The sequence below is a fragment of the Trachurus japonicus genome, chromosome 7 (assembly GCF_045865225.1).
Source record: "Trachurus japonicus isolate A0001 chromosome 7, Traja_1.0".
Taxonomy (NCBI): domain Eukaryota; kingdom Metazoa; phylum Chordata; class Actinopteri; order Carangiformes; family Carangidae; genus Trachurus; species Trachurus japonicus.
This window is the reverse complement of record NC_140913.1, coordinates 22,847,530-22,866,133: the sequence shown is the minus strand read 5'-3', so window position 1 is coordinate 22,866,133 and position 18,604 is coordinate 22,847,530. Positions and strand designations below refer to the sequence as shown.

The following is an 18,604-nucleotide window of genomic DNA, read 5'->3' as shown; positions in this document are numbered from 1 at the left end:
TGGAAGATCAGATAAAGGGCCTGTTGTAGGCTACTAGAGATGGGATTTATGGCTCTTTGAGGGGAGCCGGATCTTGGTGAGTCGTTCCTTTCAAAGAGCCGTTCAAAAAACTGGCTCATTTGACTGATATTTTTTTATATTTATTAAGTTTTAAGAAGCCAGCCTGGTGGTAACTCATTTTATCTGGGAAATAATGGGGTGAGATTTGGAACAAAATAATACAAAATTAGATATCCCACTAATATCTGAGTTTGCACGCCACTTACGTAGCCAATGGAGCAGCTTCAATTGACTGTTATGAACACACAGAGATGTTAAAAAAAAAAAGAACGGTTCCCAGCTGTGACTCGGTTCCCATCGTTCATGTTAACGAGCCGTTCAATAGAATCGGTTCGTTTGTGCACGTCACAACACTGTAGGCTACCAAGTCTCGCTGCCACAATGTCACTCACTGAAATGGCAGCTCAGGAACCTCTATGTCATGCAGGGGCGCCGAAAAGGGGGGGTAAAGGAGACGGATTCTAGGGGCCCATGATTGAGGGGGGCCCAGAGAGGCCCCTAATGATGATGAAATGATAATACAGTCAAAATAATGACAAGTTATTAACTAACATATAATCACAAATGTTTTATTTTCAATGTCCTGGTAACAATAACTTTATTGTTTTGGAAACATCAACGCCTGGCGCCCGCAATAATAATACATTTTACTACAGTCTCAAAACAATACAAAGGTGAATCTGTTTTGGGAAATGAAAAATGAATTCCATTGTATTCCATTGAGTGTTCAGTTCTTCCCCTACTGTACATGTCAACTGTCATGTTGTTCCTCTTTCACAAATATGGTAATGATAGTCAAAAATACCATTAAAATGCATAATTGTATATAAATAGCATCAAAAAATGTTGCCGCTGTGTTGGGGGCCCTGTAAAGATTCTTTTCATGGGGCCCAAAATCCCTAGCGGCGCCCCTGTGTCATGACCCCCCACCACCACCATCCCAACGCAAATTGATTCAAATTTGTTACTTTATAGATTATTTTATTACATTGCAGGTGCTTGCCACAGTCTATGGTGCTTGCAGGTGCAGATCTCGTGTCTGTGTCAAGGCACCCCTTGACCTCAGATGACCTCTGTTCCCTTTGTGCACCATACTGTATGATCACCACTATGCTGTTTTACTATTTCACTGTTTCGAGGTTTCCCCATGCCCCCTCAACGACCAGCAGGTGTCTGTCTCTGTGGGAACCTGGGCAAATGTGGTGGGAACACAGGCAGTTCTCGTGACAGTGTCGAAGTCCCCCTTGAACTCTGTTTCTGTCACCACTGTCCCATAAATTATACAAACATGGCCTGTACAGTTCCACAGTTTCAAGATTCCCTAAAACCACAATTTTCCTTGATTTGACCCACACTGGTGGATCTAAAATCCATCTAAACAGATACGGGTCAAATTTGACCCGAACAGTATGTAAGGGTTAAAGTACCTATGCATAAGTAGGAGCTAAAATGAAGCTACCCGTCTGAAATGGCTACCTCCATTGTTGGGTCATGTTGGATCATTAACATGGCTTTTCAAGGTAATCAATACTTTCTGTTGATAGTCATTGGAAGTAATTGAGCTAATCTAGTTAGCCAGACACCTAGCAACATTTTTGAGATTTGTTGATTGGCCTTCTTCATTTGTTAGGATGCGATTTGTATGGTGCCCTTGTGTTGTATTAAGTTATAAGGTGTTTCTTTTTTTTAAGGCTGCATCCTCTACAATGAACATGCAGTCGAATTAACTCCTCTCTAGTAGTAGGGAGGTTAAGCGACTTTTGACTTCAAGTCATAATGCAAAGGTCCCCTTTGGCATGGAAGTACCTTAGGGTCATACAAATAAATCCTAAGACACAAGTGAGATCACACTTTGTATCCGAAATAAACACGTTTTTAAAATGCCTTTTTTTAATTGAGAAAACGCATGTTAAAAGCACATTACATTTAGAATGTCCATATAAACTACAATGTTTTCAGCTCCTGGATGTTATCTACAGCTTATTTGTGACATGATTGCAATATTTCAGGATTGTTTCTCAGTTTGAATGATGAACAGGGATCTAATGCCTTTCAATCTGTAGGGCGGACTGACATAGGAAGCATAAAGTCCAGTCATGACATTCCATTATGGCTCATTTAAAATAAGAAATAAAGATACTGTAACATCATGAGATTGATAAGATGAGCATTAACAAGCATTCACAAAAGTAAAAATCTACCAAAATAATGAAGCTTACCAGTTTCTCAGCATTACTCTGAGAGAGGATCTTAGCCAGCTATACTGCGCAGGTGAAATAAGTCAGTCCTAATCATATGCTTTATGTGGGAGCTGCAAACCTAAACTTCCCTATATGTACATAAAAGCTGAACATTGCTTAGCGCTCTACACTAAACTTTGTTCGTTTAGTTTAGGAGCACATTGTAAAATGTATTCAGTATCAGGTTATATAAGCCTTGAATAATGTAGAGGGTCCAATGTGACCCATTTTTACATTTGAGAACAGTAAAAACATTTTTCCTTTGACTTTAAGTTGACGTATAATATGGGTCATACATGTAAATTCAACTTTTTTAAATCAACATACACAAGCAGTAACTAGTTATAGGTAGGCCTATATTTTGACCAACACAATAATGGGCTAATTGGTCTTTCCTGACACCACTGTGATATGAATTACATCTTATTATTGAACTACTTGTAGGCTATATTTGTTGCACCCCGTCTGATGTTCAACAAACCAGTATCAGTATAGTTTTATTAATGTTTTTTACATTAATAAAACCCAATATCCTGTCACACAAGCAGCTCCATGTCTCAGAAGCTGTAGATAACAGAAGGCATTATATTATATATTAGGGCATCTGCCTGAGTTTATATGGATATTCTAAATGTAATGTGCTTTTAACATGTGTTTTCTCAATTTAAAAAAGGCATTTTAAACACATGTTTATTTCGGATACAAAGTGTGATCTCACTTGTGTCTTAGGATAGATTTATTTGTATGACCCTAAGGTACTTCCATGCCAAAGGGGAGCTTTGCATCATGACCTGAAGTCAATGGCCTATTTTTTGGGCTTAACCTCCCTACTATAGGCATCAGGGTGAAAGAGGGACTTGTGAGTCTAGCCTAATAGATATCATAAGAATAATGTTGGTTATAAACCTACCTACATAGGGAAATACATAGATGTTGAACAAATAGCCACAGTGGAGTAGGCTAATGAATACATTTCCTCAAATACGAAATTGTAAATAAAGATATGTACTCAAGTAAAGTACTGAATATATAATTTGCACACAATTTGAGTACATTGCAGCACCAGCCACCAAAACACTTTTTAGATCATTTAATCATCATATTATCTCAGTTTATTTTTCAGAGCAAAGCTTCTCATTCTGTGGGATGGCAGCAATGTTGTCTGACTTGTCTGGCCAGTTGCCTATCTTCAACAGGCCATGAAGTAAGAGAGTTGAAAATTGCTAGAGGCAGAGTTTAAAAATGAATACTCATTGCTGAAATAGTAAGTAAGTAAGGGCCAAGACGTGATTTTCAGTTCCTGGAAAGGGTCAAGTTCCAAAAACACTGACTGCAGCTTGTGTTTTCCAACATGCAACTTGATAGTGTCTTTCCTCAGACTGTCCCTGCCGTCTAACCAACCCCTTTCCAACTTTACACCACAATTTGTGATGCCAGCTCAGTTAAAAGATTTTGAGATAAACTTGATGACCTTGTCAGTCATATTTGAACCCCCCAAAAGCTCCCTCTGCAACCATTAAACATAGAAAACCAGTGCCCCCTTAATCTCTTAATTATATATTATCATTATCCGCTTTAGATCTTTAACCCCACCTCCCAAATTTATTAAGAGTGCCTTGTTTTGAGCTCATTGTTAGGAATTTTGTGAACATAGTCTGCAGCCCATTCATAAGTGCACATGACGGCCCTTATAAACCTGAAGAACTGAGGCATGGATGGTTGTTCAAACAATTTAACAATCTCATAAAGCAGCTCAGAGTCACTAACAAGTTTAGCTAACAGCACCTGTAGCCTGTGTCTTCTTTGTTTGTCTTTGCTTGAATTCATCAGGGTTTTTGATTTGTGTGTATTACTGTCACATAAAAGTATGAAAAAAGCGCCTCATACAGTCTCAACAATTAGACTACAAGCTTCCACAAGACATTTGCTCTTTCATGCAGGGTTGTGCATGCTTTCTTCTCTTCTGGTCTCCAAATGAAAATAAATTCCTGGGAGTGATAATAGATGACAAAATTTGCTGGAAACCTCACATTAAACATATCAAATCTAAACTGTCTCGCAGCATTTCAGTTTTGGTAAAAGCAAAGCATGTCCTAGATCATAAATCCCTCTATATTCTGTACAATTCACTGATTCTTCCTTATTTAGAGTACTGTACAGAGACATGGGGAAACACATACAAAACTGCACTTCAGCCACTTTTCACTGCAAAAAAGAGCAATGAGAATTATTCACAGGGTTGATTATGGGGCACACACCAATGACTTATTTTGGAAATCTAAAACTCTAAAATTGTTTGATTTGGTGGAGCATAAAACAGCCCAAGTATTATATAAAGCAAGGAACTATCTGCTACCAAGAAACATTCAGAGAATGTTTCACGAAAGAGAGTAAGGTTATGATTTAAGAGAGAAATCAAATCTAAAGGTTGGTAGAGCTCGCACAACAAAGAAAAGTTTCTGTATCACCATTTGTGGAGTAAAACTGTGGAATAATATGAGTAACTGAAATCAAAAACATTTCGAGTGTAATCATGTTTAAAAAGAGACATAAAGAAATGATTCTCCAGAGGTACATTGAATAATTCACACAAGGTGTTTGCTTACTTACTATTTGGATTAAAATGTGTAATGTGTAAAATGTTTAATTAGAACATATAGTTAAAATGATAGGGGTAGGATTAGATAAGTTTATACTTCTTCCTACTCCTTTTCACTCATGTAAACTGCGTTGCTTATGAGATGTCACTTTTTTTGTGTATAAAGATATCAATCAATCTATAGCTTCAAATACAGGGGCTGGTTAAAAGTAGAAGATTATCTCTGTGCCAACCACACAATCTTGGTTTATGAATTGAAAACTGCAGTTTGATTAAAAAAAAGAGCCACTAGGTGGCGATGAAGACCAGCAGGCAGACGTCATCAGCTATGTTTGCTGTGTCATCTGTGATTCCCAACGTAATTGTTGGGGATTCAGGTGGTGATCCCCTGGAAAAAGGAAGTAATAACTCACATTTATCCATTTTTTTATTCTATGAAAAACAAAACAAAACAAACAGAAACATTTAACGCGTGTAAGGTGAAAATCAGTTCCCCACAGTAGATCCCCAAGTAGCCATTTTACATGAAAAGAGGAATATGCTTGTTTCTGCACGTATCTGGTTCTCCTGAGGACTGTAATTAAATGTAATCCAATTGAGCCAAGTCATCCTGTGTTTTACGCAATCACACCAACAGTCTGCCCTGATGTGCAGCGCAGCGCAGCACTACTGTATGTATGTATGTAGCCTTTTTAAACCTACTACCACTTCGGGACCTGGGGGGAAATGTATGTATGTATTTATCTTAACACTATAATATGTTTTCATCAGTTTGGCTGCATGGTGCCAACTAAGCAGTAGCGAGTGGATCATATATATAGTTGTCGAATTTCCATAATTTTCAGCCCATGCATTATTCACCAGGAAACGTCTCCGAGCTGCACATTTGGATGGGAATGAAGCTTGGATAATGAGGCTAATTTCCCCGGTGACTCTGTCTGCCCCCCCCCGAAATTAATCTATTTGACCCCCTTTTTTTTTACATAAAGAAAGAGAGTTGGTGGTGGTGGGGGTGGAGGTTAGAGAGTCTGATACACACAGGCGCTCTCTCTCTCACACACACATAGGATACACATTCACACACACTCACACACACCCCTTGCGGTGTTTTCCGGGATCACGCCACTGCTTCCACTTGGGATCCACACGGCAGCAGCAGCAGCGATATGGCTGATGATCACCAGCACCGGACGGGACGGTGCCGACTGTAAGCGAAAGTGAAGAGGAAAATAGAAAATAATGCACTTTAACAGACAGGACGATGCAGTCAGCCCGGCACAGCGACACTGCGACACCGTCTGACAGACGAGGATAAAGAGTTTTACCGACGCGCTGGGAGGAAATCTGCTGTGTTTTTACAGCAAAGTAGTTGTTGGAGGAACTTGTCGCAGTGGATTCATCCCAGCGCCCACAGGATTACCACACACACACACACACAACTGGAACAATACTGTCCTGCAGCAAAACAAAATCCCAGCAGGTCAGTGGCAGAGGTGGGTTTGTTTTGTTTATGTTGAACCCCCCCGTCTTCACCCCACAACGTTTTGATCCTGTATAATGTCAACAACCCCCCCTGATAGATAATAACCATGTTTGTCCTATCACCTGACATTGCAGGTGGACTTATTCCTTTACGACTCGCTAAAACAAAAACGCTATTTGGGGTTTGTGTTGCGTTCGCGTACATATATTTCTGTTCAAGTGCATGTGTGTTCACCTCTAAAATCCAGTTCCCAGTCGGTGTATTGAAGTGACACGGTAGGCAGATAGATAAAGGGGGGGTAGCCTAAATAAATAGCGATGAGGGCACCTTCTTATACCGACTCGATTATTCTAAGTTGCCCCAGCAGCAATGTGCGTAAAACCTCACAGCGCTCGAGGTGCCCCATGTTAATGCGAATAGGATTTTAAAAGGGTTTAGAAGTTGATCTGAATGTTATTTCTAGTGACTTTGTGAGCCGGTCGGTCGGACGGGGCTGTGTAACTTTTCCTTCGCCCTGCCTGACTCTCCTCCTCCCGGGGACTGGCGGCAGGAAAACACGGGGAGAGAAGAAGTGACCGAGAGCGCAAAAGGCCTGAAAGGTTGAGGACTATAGAGGACTAGAGGACTATAGAGGACTAGATCTCCAGCTCTCCACCCGGGTCAGGCCCACCACGAACCAACCGCAGCGTGTTGAAGTTTTGAATCCCGTGATATTTCTCGTATGGCGACTCGCTGTTGACTTGTGTGTCCGCCATGGCCACACTCATGTCGGGTAACATGATGGGATAGTCAGGACTCAGGACCGTGGCGCGGGTCCGCAGCTGGTCCAGTCCAGTCCTGCTGCGATCCTGCAGTGTTGTCGTGTCGAGGACCTCGTGGATGTTTCCCGAAGGCAAAAGAAGCCTGGTGTTTTACCACTATTACATGCTGGGCAGTTATATGCCTCCTATATAGCAAAGACATGTCTCAGATCAGTTCATCTCCCAGCAGCGTGTTGGGAGTATCATTTCTAAAGCACTAAATAATTTACGTCCATCTCAACGTGGGATGTCCAGATTGGAAATCATGCGCATCCGTCAATGACTTTGCCCTTGTTGTGTTGCACCCATATACTCACTGCACTCACAGCAGATCATCCTGTCAGTACAGTATAGCTACATTTTATCCCACATCTTTACCTATTTTATATGACATCATTACAAGTTTGATGAGGACAGTTGTCATGAACATTACACAGAATTTCATGATTTTATTTGCATTTTTCAATGCATTTTATTTTTTGCAAAGTGGGATTTCCCACATGGTCATAACTGTGGCACAGTGTGATGTCCTGAAACTAAGTATGTGCAGTCATATAGGATACACTTGCATCTGTGTCCTCTGGTTTGAATGTCACATAGTTGTAGCCACATTATTCTGGGGGCAAATGTAAAAGTTTATTAACAGGGAAACACAATCTGTTTTGGCTTGTTTTCTTTGATTATCCAAAGCAAATTGTCCACAACCACATGATTATTGTGGCTTAAAGTATTAAGGATAACAATATCATCAATACCTACAGTATACTTGGCAAATTAATTCTGACATAGTGTGCAGAAGCTACAAAAAGAACATTTACAATCTGCCATCACACATCTGCCACATACATGTCATAACATCTGCCTGTGTCTAAATACACACATAATTGTGTGTATTTCCATATATTGATTTCATCCCCATCATTCAGCCATTAGTGAAGTTAGAGGAATGTTTTTGCACTCTGTGTGACCTCTTTGAACCAGATCTCAGGGAAATCATAGCAGCAGGCAGACACTCTATTCTCCTTCCTCCTCTTGTGGCTGAAAATGGCATTTCAGATTTTTTTTCTGTTTTGTTAATCTCCTTATTCATTCCTCTTCTTTCCATAATTTGTTCTTCTCATATTCTGGAGATTTGGGTTAAGTAGCAGAAGTGCTAAGTGAGGACCATTGTTTTTTTGGGTTTTTTTTTTTTTTTTGGTGCGTTTGTGTGGATATGTGTAGGATTCTGTAGTTGGGCAGATTTGTGCATTACTCATGCATCCTCAGGCTGCTGTGCCAAAGCAGTGTTCGGAGTGCCACTGAGTGCCCGTTCCACTCTGCCACATTGTATGTGTGTGCATGCATGCGTATGATTCATGTTTCACCGAATTACAGAAGAATGCTTGTTTGTTTTTGATGAAAAGGAAGGAAAGAGAGGTAGAGGAGGCAAGACGATATCTGTCTGAGGCAATCCCCTGGTCACACAAGCTGTCAAAGTCTACTACCCCTCTGTTCTGGTCTGAAAAAACACTTTTCTGTGTCTGTATGTGTTTGTACAGGAGTGGGTCAAACTTGCAGCTAGTTCCTATTTCATATATGGCATGTGGATACTGTAGACTCCTGTAGGGCAGCAGCTTTATTCACTTTTTTTTGGCCCCAAGAGAAAAGAATCGTATACTGTCATGCTCTGTGACATCCCAAGTAGTGGAGGGCTGCAAGTTTTCACAGTTGAGTGTGTGTGTGTGTGTGTGTGTTTGTATGAATATAGAGAGAGTAGTAGATAGAAAATTGAAAATTGTGAATTCTCATATTTTCTCCTCTCTCGGTTTCTTTTCTTTTTCCTCTTCACCTCAGAGACAGAAACTGTGGTTTCAGCCCAGGCCTGTAGCCTAGCAACCCAAATGGTGTGTGTCTTGAATAAATCAGACCGTGTTCCTCCTCCTCTGTCCTCCTCAGGGGTGTGTCAGTTCACCTCACCTCCGTGCGGCCACATCCATGCAACCACCCACACAAATACATGTGGAAACAGATGTCCACACGCTCACAGGCAAACACAAATAACTTGGCACAAAGTTGGAGAGGGTTTTATTTCTTGTATCACTTATCTATTACCCTTCTGCCTGCACACTCGACAACAGTGCGCTGTGCTGGTTCTTAAAGGGAAAGTAGCATTTTTAAAAGTGGGGTTGTATGATCTACAAATAGCCCCTAAGTACTTTAAAGGATAATTTCCGTTTTTTACAACCTGGACCTTATTTCTAGCATAAAATAAGATCATTTTACTCACCCAGACAACTTTGGTGTCATTTGGAGTCGTTTTGAAGAAATTAGCCCCAGTGGAGCGGCGCGTATATCCGTATAATGCGAGAACACGGGGCAGCGCAATGCAGCCTCTAAATAACACATTATCCACTGCAAAACTCGTTCATTTCGCCAATATTTTGTTATGATACACTAGTGTTATTCCCCTCCGAGCCCGTGGTGGCATGTTATCAACATCCGGGGTCTGTAGGTTGACCTACTAACCTCTGACCTGGATGATGTCATCTCCGACCGCGGCGCGGCTAACTTGCTACCGCTAATGCTACGGTCCGTTTCTGCGTGTTTCTGACTTGTCAGAACAAAATGAGCAGCTGGATGAAGTTCAGCTTCCACAGGCTTCCTCTCCTCAACCTGGACTCACTAAAGCTCCGGCTGGTTGAGATAAAAATGGACCTGAATGCCGAAGCAGAATGATTATTATCAGAATGAGCCGGGCAGCGGTCGGAGATGACATCATCCAGGTCAGAGGTCAGTAGGTCAACCTACAGACCCCGGATGTTGTTAACATGCCACCACGGGCTCGGAGGGGAATAGCACTAGTGTATCATAACAAAATATTGGCGAAATGAACGAGTTTTGCGGCGGATAATGTGTTATTTAGAGGCTACATTGCGCTGTTCTCGCATTATACGGATATACGCGACGCTCCACTGGGGCTAATTTCGTCAAAACAACTCCAAATGACACCAAAATTGTCTGGGTGAGTAAAATGATCGTATTTTATGCTAGAAATAAGGTCCAGGTTGTAAAAAACGGAAATTATCCTTTAATTGCAGTAGAAGACTCTCTGCACTCCTCCCGTTAGCAACGCCAGCCCATAATAGCCCTGCCCAGAGATTTACAACATACATTGTTGTGAATGGACCCAAAGAAACGGCCTATTTTCACGGCCTAAAAGAGGTTTTACCTGAAAAAAAATACACAGTTCCATTGTTCACTATAATATAATTTTTTCCAGCCCTTCAAAGTTCAGGAAAAACACAGTTTTTATTTGGACCTAACCAACTCACGTATCCCTCCGCCCAGGGTTAGCGCCCGCCGATCAGCAGTTGGTTCGGTCCAAATAAAAACTGTGTTTTTCCTGAACTTTGAAGGGCTGGAAAAAATTATATTATAGTGAACAATGGAACTGTGTATTTTTTTTCACGTAAAACCTCTTTTAGGCCGTGAAAATAGGCCGTTTCTTTGGGTCCATTCACAACAATGTATGTTGTAAATCTCTGGGCAGGGCTATTATGAGCTGGCGTTGCTAACGGGAGGAGTGCAGAGAGTCTTCTACTGCAATTAAAGTACTTAGGGGCTATTTGTAGATCATACAACCCCACTTTTAAAAAATGCTACTATCCCTTTAACGCCTTTTTTAAAAAACCTTGTAAAGCTTGTAGTGGGTCTGTAGGAGTGAGAGCGGCCTCCGTCATCTGGACTGTGTCCCTCCGTTTAGTGGGAGTTGTGTATCAGAGCTGTTTGCGGTTTGCTGGGTGTCTGCTGAGTGTGGCCTGCACATGCTGCAGCCTGGAGCCACATGTCTCATCCCACTCACTGACGTGCCTCTGCCAACCTCTTCACACTGCCACGTCCATCTGCACCGGGCAGGACTCAACATCCAACGCACATTCATCATTACCTACACGTTTTAACACTTTCTTTTTCTCCCTCGAGTTGCCCAACATAATAAATACAGTTCCAAAACACCCCGGAAACATCCTACGTTCTGCTTAAAAGCCTTGTGCTAAATGTGACCTGGTTTCGTTTTTTTTTTTGAGCAAAGCTAATGTTGTAGCACTGCAACAAAGATTTAAACATGGGAAATGTGAATATTGCTGCACAACTGAGATAAAGAGCAGTTTAAAGCAATTATAACAAAGTTCTGTGGCAGAAAAGTTTGTGTTTTTGCAGGAGCAATTTTTAAAAGGCAAATGGATTTTTAAAAAAAAACCAAATCAAAAGTTTATAGTTTTATTTTTCTATGAAATGTATATTGGGCCAGACTACACATTGGGACCAACTGCACCTTATTTCATCATAAATTAAGTCGGAGATCTCATATGAGCTTCTGGGTAATGAGATTCCCGCTGCATTATTGTTTGGGCTAATTCAACAGAGATAAGACGAAGACTGTGAAATGAGTCACTATTATGTTTCCATATATGTGTGTGTGTGTGTGTGTGTGTGCATGGATGGGTGCAAGTGTAACTGTGTTAATGATAACGCTGGCCTGTATTTATCTAGGTAATAAAGAGTGCATTATATACCGGCCGCTCCCACTTAATGTGAGTCATTTAGTCCTGAAAACCCAGGGATGACGGAGGCAAGGTTGCATGAGGAGAGCCCAGTCTTCTTTGGTCGGCACTCGGCACAGGCCTTCTCTAGTGAAGTCTGGGAAAACATGCAAATGAGAGGGGGAGGGAGATTCGTTCCATATACTGATAATCCATGGGTGACGGATGATATGAAATGAATGTGAGATGCTCTCCTTTCGCTCTTTTGTTCCTCTTCTTGAACTTTGTTTTCTGGTCTTGGAGGAACGCCCCCGGCTGAGGTGCAAACCGCATCCAACCGGGCTCATGTAAATTGGCAGAGGCAATGTTGTTAGCAATGGATACTCGCCTAAACGCATCTTCTAGTGAAATAAAGCCAGTCGTCCTGAATGAGGATCACTGGGTTTGAATTCCCTCAGAGCAGTGGCTGTCTCTAATAGGCCTGAAAGACTGAGAGCCTGAAAGGATGAATGGCTTTTGTTGAAGCCTCCAAGGTTGGACACAAAGAGAAAGGCAGTGGGTGCCGTGTGTTTGTGTGTTGGTGTGTGTGTGTGTGTGTGTGTGTGTGTGCGCGCTAGTGCATGTCAGCTCCTGAGCCCTTATGGGTTAGATAGAAGGAGCAGGAAGTGGAAGGGAGACAGAAATACTCTGCCATAGCTGCCTCTACCTCCAGGCCGGTACAGCAGAACACGATGCACAAAGTGACTTCAACACACACACTTATGCAAACACACACACATACTGTATACGTATACACACATAAACCGGATTTTAAATGTCTGCTGAGGGGCACTCTAAACAATATAGAACTTTGAAAGCTCGCTGACGTCAAGAGCTATACACACCGTTTCATATGAGGAGCACTTTGCTGGAGAAATAATATGTGCTTTTCCCTTCATTTCTGTTAAGTACAGGGTGCTTCTCTCTCCTGTAAGCACATTTCAAACCAGCAGAGCTGTTCTTGGTTGTTTTCACTTTGACACTAGCTTAGGTTGGCCCATTGTAGAATCAGCCATGGATGTTGTATACAGGCCATGAAAAATATGTTCATTTTTGCATTAGAAGAACACTGTAGATGTCTGTCATTTGTTTATTTCATTAGATTATACTTTATTTATTTCATCCCCGAAGGGAAATTCGTTTGTGACAGCAGCATTTAACAAAGGAAATAAAAACAAGACAAATGATAAAATACACAATTCATAAAAAAAATACTTTAAGAAAAAGAATACAAAAGGAGAAAGTGCTACGCTGCTCTCTACTTGCTGGGCAAAGTAACAGATTAAAACAAGTGCTTGCTGGTAAACAACTATGGATAAAAAACAATTTAAAGTGCAATCCAAATTCAAAGTGCAATTTAAATTTAAAGTGCAATTCAAAGTGCACGGGAGATTTTATATGGCTGATTTAGGAGCCAATGAAATATGTGTCAATCACAGCTGATGTGCTCATGTCTGAAGCCTCCAGGGAGCTGCACACTCAGCCATTTACATGCTTTTTTTGTACATTTTTTGTTTGTTGTTCTCTTGCCCTGTGTCTCTCTGGGCTCGTCTCTCTCTCATTTTGTGTCTTTTATTCTGCAATGTTTGCACTTGGGATACATAACAATGAGAACACATGCTGCGTGAGCAAACACAATCATTGGGAGCCCAAAGAACTGTAGAAAATGCGCAGAGGCTGCACTGCAGTAGTTTGACTGTACAATGAAGATTAACGTCGGCGGTGTGGATCTATCTGCCGACGGCTTTAATGAGAACAATGTCCATGATTATGATGATGATGATGATGGGGATGCAGGTGGTGCTGATGATGATGATGATAATGATGATGTGGGTGATGTGGTTGTGTCTCTCCCTGTCCCTCAGCCCGTGGGCCCCCGTGGAGCGGCTGAGAAGATGGACAGGATGAAGATAATCAAGCGGAGGCTGTCCATGTCCCTCCGCAGCGCTCGGCCCGTCGACGACTCCCTGTCCGAACTGGCGGAGCAGATGGCCTTGGACGAGCCGACCGCGGCCAGGGACAACGGTGAGTCACTAGAGTGAACTAGAGCGCAGTGACACACAGGTATACACAAGTGAAGCGCCACAGCCAATCCTGTCTCAGGATGAGCATACAGTGTTAAAGCAGAAGTAAGCGATCCGGTGGTTTTGGCTAATGCTGCGTTCCAGGCAGGCTTTTGAAACCGTAAATTACAGCTTCAAGTCACGACTTACGACTTAGTAGCGTTCCAGGCAACCCACTCGTGTTTCTCCGACCTGTTTTACCTGTGAAAGTCACTATAACGGCCACTCGTAACTTCTGACCCGTGAACTCGTACCAGATCGAACTGGTACGACTTCACAGGTCGGAAAAACACGAGTTACGGGTTGCCTTGAACGCACCATAACGTCTTGTCAGCAGATGGAGTTAGCAGCCCCCGCCCTCGTCATGGATCTATTGGTCCTCGTCCCTACGTCACCACATTCAGGCGCATCCCTTGGCTGCACACACAGAGAGGACTGCCCCTTTATGCCGTTCTCTCTCCTCATTGGATAAAGGTTGTAGGATACAAGGAAAGTTTTCTCCTGGGCTCAGAGCAGAGCAGAGTGACTGACAGACCCGTGTTTCAGACCAAACACTCTATAGAAGTGATTGCTGTGGGAAGATACAACTATTTAAGACTTATATTAACACAAAAATATCGCTTACTTCTGCTTTAAAGAGGGCATCCATTTCAAACTTGACAGCTCCACGTAAGTACAGTCAGGTCCTAACTGAAGAAAGAAGCGGTGAGTGGGGTCGGCAGCAGCAGGGATGCGTTGCCATTATGACGAAGAGGAGCTGTGTCAACCTCCGTAACCCTCACGGGAGTGGCACAGTGAGCAGTCAGAGTTCAGCATATGTCATGTGTTGTGTGTTTTACCACACAGGAGCAGGCAGAGCACTTCATTAAAAAGCCGTTCATCAAGTGCTCAAGTCTTCATTTGGATCCTTTTCAGCACATGAGAAAACATTAACAGATTCAGTGGTTTGCAAACGATGGTGTAGTCAAAATAGATACTTGCAGGAGATACACTATGCAAAATTATATAAGAATATAGCACTGTGCCTTCTGTTTATACTCCTTAAAAATAATGCCTTTGGTAGCAGCAGTATTTCATAAGCAGTTTGTGTCCATGTTTCAAAAGCTCACATACATGTAAACACAGTACTCGCATACTATTACAAACGTTTCAACCTACTGCAGTTATCTTCTCCTCATCTCCTCAGCTTTTTCCCACATTTTTTTGCCACTGCTTCTCTGTTCACTTTTCTTCATTAGCTAACCATCAAGACAGGAGTAGTATGCGGGGAATGCATTTGAATTCCACAAAGCTTTGATGTGAATTCAGATACAGATTCATTTACATGTGCAAAGGTGCATTGCACATGAGCAAAAAAACAAAAAAACATTGCCATTCTTGAGTGCCATCTGGTGGGCATCTTCCAGGACTGCAGGTCCCATTGTGGAAGCCAGATTTCAGAGAGCTCACCTGACTCAAACATGATGCCAAAGCAATCAGTCTTTGTGTGTTTTCACAGCCTTATCTCGCTCTCGGGCAGAAAGCAGCGCAGCACAGAGCAGAGTGAGGGAGGTTGGCTGGCTGTGTTTAAGCAGATGCCTTTGTCCCAGAGAAAAGACAAACAGAGAGAAGAAAAAGAGGAAAGAAAAGTGTTACCTTCCAAATATAGCTGCGCTGTGTTTTAGGCTAGAGGTGTTGACTGTCTGGCAGTTTTTGGAAACAAGCAGCGTTGTTTGTTGTTGCTGTTATTCCAGCTCCCGAGCTGCAGCATCCACATCCACATATTACACCTGATTAATTTCAATCCCTGCCATCTCTCCTCCTCCTCCTCCTCCTCCTATTTTTACTTCCCTGCCTTTCGTCTTTAATAGCTCAAGCGCTGCTGAGTACATTTCCAGAGGGCGCAAGGAGCAAGGAAGAGAGTGGGATGGAGGAAGTGATGTAGAGGATGAGGGGAGAGAGACATTAAACTTTAACCAGTGCTATACATCTTGTACTTATCATCCTCTCTTGCCCTTTTCTCTTGCTGCATCACCCACCCGACTGCCACATCTCTATATATCTTAGTCAGACTGTGGAAAAGAGTGGTAAAACCATTCCTCACATTTTTCAAAGTGCTAATTAAAAACGATGTTGAAGTTGGCGTGGCCCTTGTATCTGTTCCTCCGCTGTGTTCTTGGATGACTTCCTGGAGGTGAGAGACTTAGAGGGCTTCGTGTGAGGACTTTAGGGGGTAACATTAAACCCTAATGCTCGGAGATCACGGTGGATTTTACACCACAGTGTGTAGGAAATGAAGGATTATTTGAGAGATAGGAGATGTGACATGTGGGCTGCCACCCACGTTCGGTAAAGAGGATTCATTAATTCTAATCAATGCGGAAGAAAGGTGACGATGCGTGCCGACTGACAGGTTCTTCCACACATTTGTAAGGGATTTGGTTTGAGTATTTTGCTTTGAACAAGTCATTTTGTTGTCAATGAGCTTAACTCTGACACACTGACTTGAATTTAATTAGCTGAATATCTCTTCTAGCTCTTCCATCTGTGATCTGGTTGCTCCCCTATGTCTGTGGCCTGTTTCCTCTCGTTCAGTCTATGACTCAACATATTCTCCACTATGCATGCCTCATGCCTTATACGCTCTCCATGGATATGTGTATACTCTTCTAACATGAATACAGCAACTATTCCCACCCTTTTATCTATCACTACTACATATTGTACTGTTCCTACATGTTCTACTACCTTTCTGTGTCTGGTCTCTGTGTGACCTTGTGCCGTCTCTTTTCCTCTTTTCTCTTTTTCCCTCTTACGATGCCCTTCACCTGCCTGTTTCTGTTCTGCTACCTTTGTTCCTCCCTCTCTGCTCTTCTTCACCTTTGCACTCCTCTCTTTTCTTCCTTCTGTTCCTTTTTCTTGTTTCTCTGGCACTTTCTCTCCCTCCCTCCCTCTCTCTTTGTTTTCCTTCTCTTTTCCCCCCTTCGTCTTTTCCCGCTCGCTGGTTGTCCGTCCCCCCATCATGTGTCTCAGATCCCATGATGGTGTGCGCCTTGCACCCTCCCGCCTCCCATAGCGCTCCCTCCTTCCTGCGTCAGTACGCTGGTCATCTGGGCCGCACCGCCCTGCGCAGAGAACCAGGTGGGGGTCTGGAAAGAGACAGAGCCTTCTTGAGCCTGCACAGAACTGGATCTCTTGGTACACACACACACACACACACACACACACATACATACATACATTTACACAGAGGTGTATGCATGCAACCATGAGCACACAAAAAACCACTTTGTGCATAAGATGTAAACTAGTTTAACACCTGTAGCAACCAAAAACATAATAACAGCCAATAACGTAATCATTTTGGCCATTTTAAATGTAATAAAGCCAATAATGTAATAAAACTTTTGAGCCAATAACGTAATAACTTTTTTGCCAATAATGTAACAAGTTATTACATTATTGGCTGGTAATAACTGGTGTTGATAATGTAATAATACATAAATATGACTGCAGTTCTTGGAAATAAAAGGCTTTTTTACAGTTTTTGTGCAGTTTGCTAATTAAAAATAGGTATAGTGGATGACATAGTCGTCATATTTATTCATCCAAGATGTGTACTACCTTTCCTTTCTCTCTCTCTCTCTCACTTCTACCATGCTTAATGATATATTTGCAGTAAGTAAGCATTGTAGGCTATCAACAACCTCCAAAACATAACCTAACTTGTGTATTGAATGGTGTCTGCCAGCCAGTTTATGTCCCATGTTGGATAAAGTGACATTTCAATGTTTTTTTGTTTGTTTTTGTTTTTTACATTTGTGCACAAAACTGCAAAAAAGCCTTTTATTTCCAAGAACTGCAGTCATATTTATGTATTATTACCTTATTGGCACCAATTATTACATTTTCAAAGGTTTTTTTAATACTAGGCCAATAATGTAATAACTTGTTACATTATTGGCAAAAAGTTATTACGTTATTGGCTCAAAAATGTTATTACATTATTGGCTTTATTACATTTAAAATTGCCAAAACTATTACGTTATTGGCTGTTATTACGTTTTTGGTTGCTACAACCCCAAATGTCTCTGTCTGCATGTTGCAAGCCTGGAGCACATTCAGAGAGTCATTAAACAAATGAATGCTGGAAAATAACTAAGTGCATTCACTCAATTAGCCTAATTTATATTGAATTATTTTTGACTTGTTTGGGCAGCGCTTGAGCTCTGTGTGTCCATTTTGCCACTCCTGCTTCTTAAAAGAATACAGGACTTATTCATGTAATGTAGTTTTTGTTTTTTTTACCAATTAAAACTGAACTAAAAATAATTTTCACTGACCACTCACCACAACTGCCTCTAGTCCCATTCCTATTCAAGTTTGTCTTTTGTCATTATCTATGACAACACTTCAGTTCAGTAAAGATAACATTTCACTATTTTTCTTCCCTTGTATGTATTGCAACAACTTCTGTTCAGCTATTGATGTGCACATACAGTTAGAGATGATGTTTAGTAGAGCAGTATCCATCCTGAACACTACTGCCACCTGTGGGTGGAAAACTCACACACACACACAGAGGTCATTTTGTCCATTTTAGAATCCAGTGGATTTGTGCATGCACATATGTGGGTTTTAAGTGAGTGTAAAACCGTATTTACTGACACAGTTTGGCTATCCTCCCAACATTTACTACGAATTTGCAAGGCTAAAGCTCTAATGACCTTAATCCAACGTACACAAACACACATGCACATGGTCACAACACCCACACACACGCTCACACACAATCACTTTTTCCCTCTGTCTGTCTGTCTG

At 41.8% G+C, this 18,604-nt stretch overlaps 2 protein-coding genes across 4 annotated transcripts in view; one reads left to right on the top strand and one right to left on the bottom strand.

Moving 5' to 3' along the window:
- The window catches only part of LOC146984767 (sodium- and chloride-dependent creatine transporter 1), a 29,696-nt gene extending 28,417 nt beyond the window's left edge, over positions 1 to 1,279 (bottom strand). Inside the window, exon 1 of the mRNA XM_085782188.1 lies at positions 1,271 to 1,279. The gene's annotated coding sequence lies outside the window, so the exon portion shown is untranslated. The remainder of the gene's footprint in view (positions 1 to 1,270) is intronic.
- A 224-nt stretch (positions 1,280 to 1,503) lies between these two features.
- Positions 1,504 to 18,604, top strand: part of LOC146984766 (cyclin-dependent kinase 17-like) — a 48,423-nt gene continuing 31,322 nt past the window's right edge. Inside the window, exons 1-3 of one of the 3 annotated variants that reach the window (XM_085782179.1) lie at positions 1,504 to 1,580; positions 13,607 to 13,766; positions 16,817 to 16,981. In XM_085782179.1, coding sequence (XP_085638305.1) covers positions 13,637 to 13,766; positions 16,817 to 16,981 — 295 coding nt within the window. In that variant the 5' untranslated portion in view covers positions 1,504 to 1,580; positions 13,607 to 13,636. The remainder of the gene's footprint in view (positions 1,581 to 13,606; positions 13,767 to 16,816; positions 16,982 to 18,604) is intronic. The other 2 variants (XM_085782181.1, XM_085782182.1) reach the window with 2 other exon arrangements.